The sequence below is a fragment of the Thunnus thynnus genome, chromosome 10 (assembly GCF_963924715.1).
Source record: "Thunnus thynnus chromosome 10, fThuThy2.1, whole genome shotgun sequence".
Lineage (NCBI taxonomy): Eukaryota > Metazoa > Chordata > Actinopteri > Scombriformes > Scombridae > Thunnus > Thunnus thynnus.
Genome location: NC_089526.1, coordinates 287,455 through 301,955, shown reverse-complemented (window position 1 = coordinate 301,955; position 14,501 = coordinate 287,455). Strand labels below are relative to the sequence as shown.

General features: G+C 40.9%; 1 protein-coding gene across 1 annotated transcript in view; it reads right to left on the bottom strand.

Annotated features, from left to right (window-relative positions):
* Positions 1-1,136: 1,136 nt before the first annotated feature.
* mtx1a (metaxin 1a) overlaps positions 1,137-14,501 on the bottom strand; it is a 40,518-nt gene continuing 27,153 nt past the window's right edge. Inside the window, exons 4-8 of the mRNA XM_067600219.1 lie at positions 13,155-13,247; positions 12,890-13,072; positions 2,955-3,031; positions 2,386-2,543; positions 1,137-1,819 (exon numbers count right to left, since the gene is read on the bottom strand). Coding sequence (XP_067456320.1) covers positions 1,587-1,819; positions 2,386-2,543; positions 2,955-3,031; positions 12,890-13,072; positions 13,155-13,247 — 744 coding nt within the window. The 3' untranslated portion in view covers positions 1,137-1,586. The remainder of the gene's footprint in view (positions 1,820-2,385; positions 2,544-2,954; positions 3,032-12,889; positions 13,073-13,154; positions 13,248-14,501) is intronic.

Genomic DNA, 14,501 nt, shown 5'->3' with positions numbered 1-14,501 from the left:
GTGGGGGGGGGGGGGGTGACACCCGCCAACGGCAGCAGTTTGACTTGTTTTCTTCTGTTGGAGAAATATAATAGAAAAGCTGCTCCGAGACTGAAACAGTTGAAAAAGTTCAGTTAAATCTGTTTCAGCTCCACAAACTGCTTCCAGATCAGCTCATTAAACCCCAAACAGGAGGGCAGATAACACACACACACACACACAGAGACACACACACACACATACACACACACACACACACACACACACACACACAGACACACACAGACAGACACACACACACTCACTCTCACACACACAGACACACACACACACTCACACACACACACAAACTCACACACAGACACAGACACACACACACACACAGACACACACACACAAACTCACACACAGACACACACACACACACTCACACACACACACACACTCACACACACACACACACAGACACACACAGACAGACACACACACACTCACACACACACACACACAGACACACACAGACAGACACACACACACTCACTCTCACACACACAGACACACACACACACACACACACAGACACACACACACACTCACACACACACTCACACAGTAACAACACAGCGCAGGATTCCTCTGTGATGGCGTCATGCGCAGCGCGGTCCAGACCCCGTCAGGACGGGTGGAGGCTGATGGTGGAGGGCTGAGGGGGCTTTTGGGAGTTTCCACTAACATGTGGATGTGTTCTCTTGTTCTCTTGTTGTCGTCATGACAGCAGGGCTGGATTCACCCTCCGATGGACCCCGACTCTAAATGAGCTGTGGCCCCCCGCTGACATCACATGACATGTTTAACTAATCAAAAGAAACACTATACTTGCAACGCCTGCAGGGCATCGACAGGACTGCAGGACTCAAATGAATCTGCAGTTTGCCGGTGAAACGGGTCCAGCAGATGCAGAGACGCCTTCATGTGCACAGCAACTGGTTTGTTGTCATCACGTCTGAACAGAATCTCCTTAAAATACATATCAACCTCAACCTGTGAGTGGTTCATCAGTGAGGACAGCAACAGTATCTGTCTGTTTAGCACCTGAAAAAGATCATAAATGCTTAGAAAATACCCCCCATTAGTTAGAAAATGAAAAGTCTGGTAACTTAATTATTTATAGATTTATTATTTGTTGTTCTTGTCATGTGATCATTCTGTTGTGAGCAAAAACAATCCGAGAAAAAGCAAATTATTTTTAAGGAACAAAGCAAACCACATTTTTTCTTATGTTTAAAAAAAAATTAACAAAAGTTAAACAAAACAAAACTTAACCAAAGTTATATTTTAAAAATGTCACTCTGAGAAATGATGTTTTAATTAATTCTGTACATAAACAGCACCAACATCCACTTCCTGTCCACTGAAAGGCTCCTGATTATTTTGTAATTCGGTACATTTCCTGTGGACACGACTTCTGGCTCTTTGGTGACAGTCAACTCCTCAGTGATGAAACTAACTATTATCTGATAACATCTGGATCTTAAACAACTTCACTTCAGTCCATAAAGTTCTTGTGATGATGCGTTCATGGACCTCCGTTCGACAGATTGTCGTCCTCAGCCGTCATCCTCCTCCTCGTGGTCGTGGGATCTGAGGGTCTCCAGGTCTGGCGGCTCCTCCAGCGCCTCCTGCTGGATGTGTTGGATGGACACCATGCCGGTCATGAGGGCGTAGCTTAGCATGGCGCCCAGAGCCACCAGCACCGATAGGAACTGCTTCCTCCGCTTGTTGGGGACGTGGTCGAAGTCTCCGCCTTCAGGCTGGGAGGACGTCTTCTGACTGGAGCTCTCTGAGGACACAGTGACCACATGCAGGACGTCAGACATGTTGTTTAAGCAAGATGGGAGCATTTTACCCCAAACAAGATGATACATTTGTGCTGCTTATGAGGTGAATTTGGGACCAATACCTTCTAAAAAAACAACATTAATTAACTAAACTAATAAACATCAGGGAGCTTTCTTCCTAAATGAACATGAATCTCTTCTCAGATTCACTTTTCTACCTCTGTGCTGGCAGAAAGTGTTAATGTCCTCACTGAGGCAATCTGTTTAACAGTGAAGGTTTATATGACATCACTAAATGATGTCATGCAGATAAACGATGAGTTTGATGCCAAAACATCTGTGAAAAAAATGCTGCTGGACTCAAAACAGACAAAAGTTTTGTTCTGTGAAACACTTTGGTCCAGTTGCTCTTATGGTTAAAATCCTCACAATTCTGAAAACATTGACAAGCAAAATCCACAACTTCCTTTACAGTTTTTACACAAGTTGAGCTTTTAAAAGATCACTGCACTTCTCCTGATGTACAATAAGTCTACCACACAGCGGCTGTCAGGTTTGTCCGCCTCACCTCGGCCGTCTCTGGGGAAGTAGAGCAGCAGGATGTTTGTGCAGAAGTTGGTCAGATTGTCGAGGGATTTCAGATGCTGCTGCAGCTTCCCGTTGGGCAGTTTGGACTTCAGGATTGGCGCCAAGTGACCAAACACATAAGCGTCCAGAGACGAAGGCCTGCAACAGGACTTTAATTAACTGCTTTGTTTGAAAATATTATTCAATTTTTAGATGTTTTTATTAGGTTTTCTGGTCAATTCATAAGGTGTCACAGTCTTTACTGTTACATCCAATGGACCTTTTTCACAGCCGACATTTGACAAAAATATTCTAGAAGTGCCGAGTGAAAGGCAACAGGACTTTCTTTAGATTACTGAAGTTGTTTCTCTCATCTAAAAGGCTTGGTCACTTCTGATTGGTGGGAACTTCCAGGTGTTTCACAAGTGACAAGTGAAACGTCTTTAAGAATCTACGGCCTGCACCAGTTAACTTTGCTCTCCTAAACATCCTCTGAGCTGGATGACAGAGTTACGGACACAGGCAGAGGTCACTCTGCCCTGCTGGTAGCGTCGGTCCGCACGAACTTACGAGTCTCCGAAGAAGAACTTGTGTGAGCCGAGACGTTGGGACAGCAGGTTCATACACTCAGCAGCATCACGGAACAACTGAAAAACATAACAGAGACACAAACACTCAGAACACAGTTCACATGTCAGCTGATTATGATCCACAGGTCAACACTGAGGTCTGAGACAACACGGGTCCCCAGGTCTGACGGGAAACACTGGATCCTGCCTCCAGTGAGCAGGTCTGCCCAGGACAGGAAAACCTCAGCTGTGGAACTGAGGTCCAACCTGGACTAACAACGAAGTACGTTCTCTTCTTGATATTTGGGCAGATAAGACCTTCTTCAGGACCGTCCTGCTTGGATCGTCCGTCTCATTGGCTGGAGCTAAATCAATTGGCGCTCCATCATACTCGTTAGGGTCTCAGCGCAGACCAGAGCTGTAATGGTACTTGTATTTGTCCCAAACTGTGCGGTACAGGATGTTTAGTTCGGTAAGCGACTTCCTCAGTTCGGTGCGCTCAGTGACCCAAACAATTACTGTCAAAACAGTGACAGTCTTATTACACTTAGTGTAAATGATAAATTAAATATCAATTCAGCAACTAAACTGTGTCAGTAATTGTTTTGGCCAATGCGCCATTGTTGGATGTTTACATTTTTCAAAATAAAAAGACTAAAATGTTATTTGCTACCTTTCTCTTTTTTCTGATGTACCAATAATGTATGGAACCATGAATTTTGTGTACTGTTACACCCCTAGTGCAGACTGGAAGTAATCCTGGAAGTCTTGTATGTGGATGTGTTGACAGTAAAGTCCTCCTGAGTCTTGAGAATTGAAGTCACAGCCTTGGTGGAGTTTACAACCCACTGAGGACATTATTCTTTGAGAATACAGAAGTGAGTGTGGTTTGAACAAAAAGTGGTCCAGATTAGAATTTTTAGTGGCATATTTTGGGATGGGAACATCCTCTGTCATAAAACCTGGCAGTGTAACTTCACCTCTTAACCTCTGGGTTCAGAAGCTCTGCCTGCCCGTAGTCAGCCAGCAGTACCTTCCCTTTCAGAGCTGTCTGACTGTTTGCCAGAATCTCTCTGATGTCAACTGAAAGTTCTTTCTGAACTCTTTCATTGCCTTCCTCAAGTTTTTGCTTCCAGGACAACAGAAGCTGAAGTCCTTCAGACACCATTCTGCCATTTCCAGAGATTCATCCAAACCCAAAACAGCTGCTTCTTTAACTTGACCGCTTCCTTCACAGCTGTTATCCACCAGAAGGTTCCAGGTGAAGCCAAACTTCTGTCCACACATCAGATCAGCTGATTCTACTGTCTTTGATCACGCCTGCTCTGTTTCCATGTCCATGACCAGTTTGTCCTGATCCAGGGTCAGTCCATCGTTAATCTTCACACCTTGGACACAGATGTCTAACAACCAACCGCTCTGATTTACTACAACTGACTGACTGAGTGAAGCATTTAAGATTCAAGGACAACCATAAATACCTCTGTAGCAAGTAAAGCAAGACACTAACACAGCCAGGGTTAAAGGTCCAGTTCCCAATGGGGACACCATCCTGAAGATGTACACACTGAATGAATGAATGAATGAATGAATGAATGAATGAATGAATGAATGAATGATGTGTTAAATAAACCAGGAGCATCTCTGTGTTGGTGTTTTATTCCTTTTACTCCTTGAACTCAAAGTTTCCAGAGTCCTCTCTGTGATGAGTTTTATGATGGCTGTGAAAAGCTCCACTGGGACATAAGAATTCCTTTCTTCATTCCTTAGAAACAGACTTTCTGAACATCAGTGAGCCATGTCGAGGTCACATCTCTGTACTGACACTGGTGATCTCAGGTAAACTAAGTCTTACTGATAGTAAATGTAAGAAAATGTTCAGTGACAGAACAGACCAAAAACCATGAACGTGTTCAAATATGATGCGTACTACAAGTTCAGCAGGTCGTCAAAATAATCAAGGTTCATTTAAGTGTTTATTCTTAACTTCAGGAACTTTAGGAACAGCAGTTTCTTAAAATGATGTTTAACTCAAAGTCTACTGACAAGCTTTTTCCAGACCTTTCAAAACATCTCTCAAGTCTTCATCAGAGAACTGAGGATGATTTGGCTCCACTGTCATCACAAACTTTGGTCATGTAATATAAAGTGATAACAACTGGTCACACTGAAACCATGAGCTCCATTTGAAAGCTCCAGAAAAAGCCAGTAAGTGAATCTTGAGTTAAGATTTTCTTAAATTGGGGTTAATCTGCAGCTGGAGTTAAAGACAGTGTCCTTCATCAGTGACAGAGGGACATCAGTAGAGCTAAACTGTGTCAGTAATAGTTTCCACTGCATCACAACTAAACTGTGTCAGTAATAGTTTCCACTGCATCACAACTAAACTGTCAGTAATAGTTTCCACTGCATCAACTAAACTGTGTCAGTAATAGTTTCCACTGCATCACAACTAAACTGTGTCAGTAATAGTTTCCACTGCAGCAACTAAACTGTGTCAGTAATAGTTTCCACTGCAGCAACTAAACTGTGTCAGTAATAGTTTCCACTGCATCACAACTAAACTGTGTCAGTAATAGTTTCCACTGCATCACAACTAAACTGTCAGTAATAGTTTCCACTGCATCAACTAAACTGTGTCAGTAATAGTTTCCACTGCATCACAACTAAACTGTGTCAGTAATAGTTTCCACTGCATCACAACTAAACTGTGTCAGTAATAGTTTCCACTGCATCACATCTAAACTGTGTCAGTAATAGTTTCTACTGCATAAACTAAACTGTGTCAGTAATAGTTTCTACTGCAACGACTAAACTGTGTCAGTAATAGTTTCCACTGCATCACAACTAAACTGTGTCAGTAATAGTTTCTACTGCATCAACTAAACTGTGTCAGTAATAGTTTCTACTGCAGCGACTAAACTGTGTCAGTAATAGTTTCCACTGCAACAACTAAACTGTGTCAGTAATAGTTTCCACTGCAACAACTAAACTGTCAGTAATAGTTTCCACTGCAGGAACTAAACTGTGTCAGTAATAGTTTCCACTGCAACAACTAAACTGTCAGTAATAGTTTCCACTGCAACAACTAAACTGTGTCAGTAATAGTTTCCACTGCATCACAACTAAACTGTGTCAGTAATAGTTTCCACTGCAGCGACTAAACTGTGTCAGTAATAGTTTCCACTGCATCACAACTAAACTGTGTCAGTAATAGTTTCCACTGCAACAACTAAACTGTGTCAGTAATAGTTTCCACTGCAGGAACTAAACTGTGTCAGTAATAGTTTCCACTGCAGCGACTAAACTGTGTCAGTAATAGTTTCCACTGCATCACAACTAAACTGTGTCAGTAATAGTTTCCACTGCATCAACTAAACTGTGTCAGTAATAGTTTCCACTGCAACGACTAAACTGTGTCAGTAATAGTTTCCACTGCATCACAACTAAACTGTGTCAGTAATAGTTTCCACTGCAACAACTAAACTGTGTCAGTAATAGTTTCCACTGCATCAACTAAACTGTCAGTAATAGTTTCCACTGCAACAACTAAACTGTGTCAGTAATAGTTTCCACTGCAACAACTAAACTGTGTCAGTAATAGTTTCCACTGCATCAACTAAACTGTCAGTAATAGTTTCCACTGCAACAACTAAACTGTGTCAGTAATAGTTTCCACTGCAAAAACTAAACTGTCAGTAATAGTTTCCACTGCAGCGACTAAACTGTGTCAGTAATAGTTTCCACTGCAGGAACTAAACTGTGTCAGTAATAGTTTCCACTGCAGGAACTAAACTGTGTCAGTAATAGTTTCCACTGCATCAACTAAACTGTCAGTAATAGTTTCCACTGCAACAACTAAACTGTCAGTAATAGTTTCCACTGCAACAACTAAACTGTCAGTAATAGTTTCCACTGCATCACAACTAAACTGTGTCAGTAATAGTTTCCACTGCAGGAACTAAACTGTGTCAGTAATAGTTTCCACTGCAGGAACTAAACTGTGTCAGTAATAGTTTCCACTGCATCACAATTAAACTGTGTCAGTAATAGTTTCCACTGCATCACAACTAAACTGTGTCAGTAATAGTTTCCACTGCAACAACTAAACTGTCAGTAATAGTTTCTACTGCAGCAACTAAACTGTGTCAGTAATAGTTTCCACTGCAACAACTAAACTGTCAGTAATAGTTTCCACTGCAGGAACTAAACTGTGTCAGTAATAGTTTCCACTGCAACAACTAAACTGTGTCAGTAATAGTTTCCACTGCATCACAGCTAAACTGTGTCAGTAATAGTTTCCACTGCAGCAACTAAACTGTGTCAGTAATAGTTTCCACTGCAACAACTAAACTGTGTCAGTAATAGTTTCCACTGCATCAACTAAACTGTCAGTAATAGTTTCCACTGCATCAACTAAACTGTGTCAGTAATAGTTTCCACTGCAACAACTAAACTGTGTCAGTAATAGTTTCCACTGCATCAACTAAACTGTGTCAGTAATAGTTTCCACTGCAACAACTAAACTGTGTCAGTAATAGTTTCCACTGCATCACAACTAAACTGTGTCAGTAATAGTTTCCACTGCATCACAACTAAACTGTGTCAGTAATAGTTTCCACTGCAGCAACTAAACTGTCAGTAATAGTTTCCACTGCAACAACTAAACTGTGTCAGTAATAGTTTCCACTGCAACAACTAAACTGTGTCAGTAATAGTTTCCACTGCAGCAACTAAACTGTGTCAGTAATAGTTTCCACTGCATCACAACTAAACAGTCAGTAATAGTTTCCACTGCATCAACTAAACTGTGTCAGTAATAGTTTCCACTGCAACAACTAAACTGTGTCAGTAATAGTTTCCACTGCAACAACTAAACTGTGTCAATAATAGTTTCCACTGCATCAACTAAACTGTGTCAGTAATAGTTTCCACTGCAACAACTAAACTGTGCCAGTAATAGTTTCCACTGTAACAACTAAACTGTCAGTAATAGTTTCCACTGTAGCAACTAAACTGTGTCAATAATAGTTTCCACTGCATCAACTAAACTGTGTCAGTAATAGTTTCCACTGCAACAACTAAACTGTGTCAGTAATAGTTTCCACTGCAACAACTAAACTGTGTCAATAATAGTTTCCACTGCATCAACTAAACTGTGTCAGTAATAGTTTCCACTGCAACAACTAAACTGTGCCAGTAATAGTTTCCACTGTAACAACTAAACTGTCAGTAATAGTTTCCACTGTAGCAACTAAACTGTGTCAGTAATAGTTTCCACTGCAACAACTAAACTGTGTCAGTAATACTTTCCACTGCAACAACTAAACTGTGTCAGTAATAGTTTCCACTGCATCACAACTAAACTGTGTCAGTAATAGTTTCCACTGCAACAACTAAACTGTGTCAGTAATAGTTTCCACTGCAACAACTAAACTGTCAGTAATAGTTTCCACTGCATCACAACTAAACTGTGTCAGTAATAGTTTCCACTGCATCACAACTAAACTGTGTCAGTAATAGTTTCCACTGCAACAACTAAACTGTGCCAGTAATAGTTTCCACTGCAACAACTAAACTGTCAGTAATAGTTTCCACTGTAGCAACTAAACTGTGTCAGTAATAGTTTCCACTGCAACAACTAAACTGTGTCAGTAATAGTTTCCACTGCATCACAACTAAACTGTGTCAGTAATAGTTTCCACTGCATCACAACTAAACTGTGTCAGTAATAGTTTCCACTGCAACGACTAAACTGTGTCAGTAATAGTTTCCACTGCAGCAACTAAACTGTGTCAGTAATAGTTTCCACTGCAGCGACTAAACTGTGTCAGTAATAGTTTCCACTGCATCACAACTAAACTGTGTCAGTAATAGTTTCCACTGCAACAACTAAACTGTCAGTAATAGTTTCCACTGCATCACAACTAAACTGTGTCAGTAATAGTTTCCACTGCATCACAACTAAACTGTGTCAGTAATAGTTTCCACTGCAACAACTAAACTGTGTCAGTAATAGTTTCCACTGCATCACAACTAAACTGTGTCAGTAATAGTTTCCACTGCAACAACTAAACTGTGTCAGTAATAGTTTCCACTGCAGCAACTAAACTGTGTCAGTAATAGTTTCCACTGCATCACAACTAAACTGTGTCAGTAATAGTTTCCACTGCAACAACTAAACTGTGTCAGTAATAGTTTCCACTGCAGCAACTAAACTGTGTCAGTAATAGTTTCCACTGCAACACAACTAAACTGTGTCAGTAATAGTTTCCACTGCAACACAACTAAACTGTGTCAGTAATAGTTTCCACTGCAACAACTAAACTGTGTCAGTAATAGTTTCCACTGTAGCAACTAAACTGTGTCAGTAATAGTTTCCACTGCATCACAACTAAACTGTGTCAGTAATAGTTTCCACTGCAGCAACTAAACTGTGTCAGTAATAGTTTCCACTGCAGCAACTAAACTGTGCCAGTAATAGTTTCTACTGCAGCAACTAAACTGTGTCAGTAATAGTTTCCACTGCAGCAACTAAACTGTGTCAGTAATAGTTTCCACTGTAGCAACTAAACTGTGTCAGTAATAGTTTCCACTGCATCACAACTAAACTGTGTCAGTAATAGTTTCCACTGCAGCAACTAAACTGTGTCAGTAATAGTTTCCACTGCAGCAACTAAACTGTGTCAGTAATAGTTTCCACTGCAGCAACTAAACTGTGTCAGTAATAGTTTCCACTGCAGCAACTAAACTGTGCCAGTAATAGTTTCCACTGCAACAACTAAACTGTGCCAGTAATAGTTTCCACTGTAACAACTAAACTGTGTCAGTAATAGTTTCCACTGCAACACAACTAAACTGTGTCAGTAATAGTTTCTACTGCATCACAACTAAACTGTGTCAGTAATAGTTTCCACTGCATCACAACTAAACTGTGTCAGTAATAGTTTCTACTGCATCACAACTAAACTGTGTCAGTAATAGTTTCCACTGCATCAACTAAACTGTGTCAGTAATAGTTTCCACTGCATCACAACTAAACTGTGTCAGTAATAGTTTCCACTGCATCACAACTAAACTGTGTCAGTAATAGTTTCCACTGCAACAACTAAACTGTGTCAGTAATAGTTTCCACTGTAACAACTATACTGTGTCAGTAATAGTTTCCACTGCAACAACTAAACTGTGTCAGTAATAGTTTCCACTGTAACAACTAAACTGTGTCAGTAATAGTTTCCACTGCAACAACTAAACTGTGTCAGTAATAGTTTCCACTGCAACAACTAAACTGTGTCAGTAATAGTTTCCACTGTAACACAACTAAACTGTGTCAGTAATAGTTTCCACTGTAACAACTAAACTGTGTCAGTAATAGTTTCCACTGCAACAACTAAACTGTGTCAGTAATAGTTTCCACTGTAACACAACTAAACTGTGTCAGTAATAGTTTCCACTGCAGCACAACTAAACTGTGTCAGTAATAGTTTCCACTGTAACACAACTAAACTGTGTCAGTAATGGTTTCCACTGTAACAACTAAACTGTGTCAGTAATAGTTTCCACTGCATCACAACTAAACTGTGTCAGTAATGGTTTCCACTGTAACAACTAAACTGTGTCAGTAATAGTTTCCACTGCATCACAACTAAACTGTGTCAGTAATGGTTTCCACTGTAACAACTAAACTGTGTCAGTAATAGTTTCCACTGCATCACAACTAAACTGTGTCAGTAATAGTTTCCACTGCATCAACTAAACTGTGTCAGTAATAGTTTCCACTGTAACAACTATACTGTGTCAGTAATAGTTTCCACTGTAACAACTATACTGTGTCAGTAATAGTTTCCACTGTAACAACTATACTGTGTCAGTAATAGTTTCCACTGTAACAACTATACTGTGTCAGTAATAGTTTCCACTGTAACAACTATACTGTGTCAGTAATAGTTTCCACTGCAACAACTAAACTGTGTCAGTAATAGTTTCCACTGTAACAACTAAACTGTGTCAGTAATAGTTTCCACTGCAACAACTAAACTGTGTCAGTAATAGTTTCCACTGTAACACAACTAAACTGTGTCAGTAATAGTTTCCACTGCAACAACTAAACTGTGTCAGTAATAGTTTCCACTGTAACACAACTAAACTGTGTCAGTAATAGTTTCCACTGTAACAACTAAACTGTGTCAGTAATAGTTTCCACTGCATCAACTAAACTGTGTCAGTAATAGTTTCCACTGCAACAACTAAACTGTGTCAGTAATAGTTTCCACTGTAGCAACTAAACTGTGTCAGTAATAGTTTCCACTGCAGCAACTAAACTGTGTCAGTAATAGTTTCCACTGCAGCAACTAAACTGTGTCAGTAATAGTTTCCACTGCAGCACCAGACTGGAAGTAATCCTGGAAGTCTTGAATGTGGATGTGTTGACAGTTAAGTCCTCCTGAGTCTTGAGAATTGAAAAGTCACAGCCTTGGTGGAGTTTTCAGCCCACTGAGGATGTTCTTCTTTGAGAATACAGAAGTGGTGAGTGTGGTTTGAACAAAATGTGGTAAGCAACATTTTTATGATAAACCTTTTAGATCTTGGTTGTTTTTAACTTTATCTTTTAACTGGATGAAGGATTTTAGTCGTCGGACGTCTGGACTTCAAGTTATCAGAGAAACAAGCTGAGCAAACGTTAGCAGCAGCTCGGCTAACAGCCCCTCCCAGACGTCCTGTGCCCACCATACAGCGTCAAAAACACTGATTTTTTATGTGAAACTACTGTATTCAGTGTTTTTTTACCCGTTTTAATCAGCCGGTCTGTTTGTTCTGGAGAGGAGGAGACCTCTGAGGATAATTCGGCTCTCGGTAAAAAAAAAAAAAAAGTAATTCTAACCCGCAGAAGCTGGTTGTTTAACAATAAAGACAACAACTCCCATGATCCCGTGCTACTTTACGACATCATCACACGCTGTCTTTTGTTATTGTTTTGACTGAGATCAAAATAACAAGATCCAATTCCATATTTACAAGAAGATAGTAAACTATCATAATTATGATAAATCTAATAATTACGAGAAAAGAGCTCATTATTACCAGAAAAATCTCATAATTACATAATTATAAAATACAGACGTCATAAAGGCCTCCAGTTGATTTGGCGATCATGAATATGCACAGAAGATTTCATGATGATCTGTGATGGATTTGTTGTTCAGCTACTTCAATGCTGCACTGACCGACTGACATCATCATCATCCTCCTCCTCCTCTTCCTAACCTTCTTTCCTTTGATTTATTTTGTTTCCAGCATCATTTCTTTTCTTTCACTCTTCAAAAATTACAACTCGACTGGTTTCAGACAGTGGAAGAGCAGCTCTAGTTTCACTGGACCTGAGTCAACTGTTGTTGAACAGAACTATCTCTCTAAAAACCATCTATTGAATAAAACTTTCTACAACGATGATTTTTATGTTCGTAACTGAGGTCAAAGAGTCTGAAACCAAGTCAGCCGAGAGGAAACATTTAAGACTGGATCTAAAGTTTTCCTTGCTCCCTGGAGAGCCGACCCTCTGAGGACTTTTCATGCTGACAGAAACAAATTTTTATTTAACGAGTTTCTCCTGAACGCTGACTGACCTCTGACCTTTTCCAAAAGTGGACGGATTGTTCCAAACCAGCAGTTTTCCAGCAGAAAGATCCATTGAAGAGAGTTTTCCTTTCTCTGTAAATGTGTTCCGACCACTTCAAGGAAAAGGCTGCACACATGGAAACCATATATATCTCTGTACAGACTGGAAAACTGTGCTGATGTTAGTCAGACTTGAATCCTCCTCACAGAGGAACACAGAACATGAGCTGCTTGGTGCTTTTTCTCAGAGATGTGTTTAAGTCACTGCATATCGCAGCTTTTATTTCACAGCTCACAGCTGAATGTCTAACATGTCCTCACCTCCTTCTCCAGCTCCTCTCCGGCCTCCAGGCTCTCGTTTCCTCGCAGCAGTCGCAGTTTCTCCAGCTGTCTGCGTTGCATCCGTCCGGGCAGGAAGAAGTTGAGGGGGAACGGCATGTGCTCGGCGTACCAGCGGCGAGTCACATCCACGTAGTTCTTTGGCTCGATCCAGAACGCGTAGATCTGCAACAGACATGATCCCTCCTCAACACAAACCTTGTTTTGTTTTCGTGATAAACATGGGCGTGTTTAAAGCGGTTCTCACCAGGGCAGGCATGAGTTTCTCCTCCATCAGAGAGATGAAGGCCAGGCTGTCGGCGCCCTCCTTGGCCGACAGGTCGTAGTCTGCATTATATTTCTGAAAAACAAATCAGATTTTCTGCTGAGAGAACAACAACAACACGGACACATTAAAGTCTCTCACGCACCACAATTTAAAACACCAACATCTGTGGTGAATTCAGTTCATTCTAATAGAGTCTCTGGTCACGCTTTGTTTTACACGTCCTTTCATTTTATTACATTTTCCTAGAAATGCTCACAGTAATTCGCAGATATTTAATGATTAATATTTAGGACATTTTACAGAGAGGCTGCTGCAATTTGGTACAAACTGTAAGAAAAAAAGCGTAAAGTTGGTTGAGTTGGTAAAAACTCATCATATTTGGGTTCCTAGTTGTTAATTAGCAAAACTTCTTAATAAATTACACTCTTAACAATTTCACTAACAGAAGATACTTGGTTTGTATTGGTATTGGCATAATAGAGTCTTTCTTATAACTCTTCAATGAGCACCTAATACAACCATATGACATCATCCTTTCAAAGAAATGAACAGTCACACAGCAGCTACTGCACCCTTTCGGTAAAATAACTTAAAACTGTTGGTGACCTGTTGGTAAACGTGTCGCGACATTCACGCGTCCTTTAATAAACGGGACGCGACATTCACGCGTCCTTTAATAAACAGGACGCGACATTCACGCCTCCTTTAATGAACAAGACGCGACATTCACGCGTCCTTTAATAAACGTGACGCGACATTCACGCGTCCTTTAATAAACGGGACGCGACATTCACGCGTCCTTTAATAAACAGGACGCGACATTCACGCGTCCTTTAATAAACGGGACGCGACATTCACGCGTCCTTTAATAAACAGGACGCGACATTCACGCCTCCTTTAATGAACAAGACGCGACATTCACGCGTCCTTTAATAAACGGGACGCGACATTCACGCGTCCTTTAATGAACGTGACGCGACATTCACGCGTCCTTTAATGAACGTGACGCGACATTCACGCGTCCTTTAATAAACGTGACGCGACATTCACGCGTCCTTTAATAAACGTGACGCGACATTCACGCGTCCTTTAATAAACGGGACGCGACATTCACGCGTCCTTTAATGAACGTGACGCGACATTTACGCGTCCTTTAATGAACGGGACGCGACATTCACGCGTCCTTTAATGAACGGGACGCGACATTTACGCGTCCTTTAATGAACGGGACGCGACATTCACGCGTCCTTTAATGAACGTGACGCGACATTCACGCGTCCTTTAATGAACGGGACGCGACATTCACGCGTCCTTTAATGAACGTGA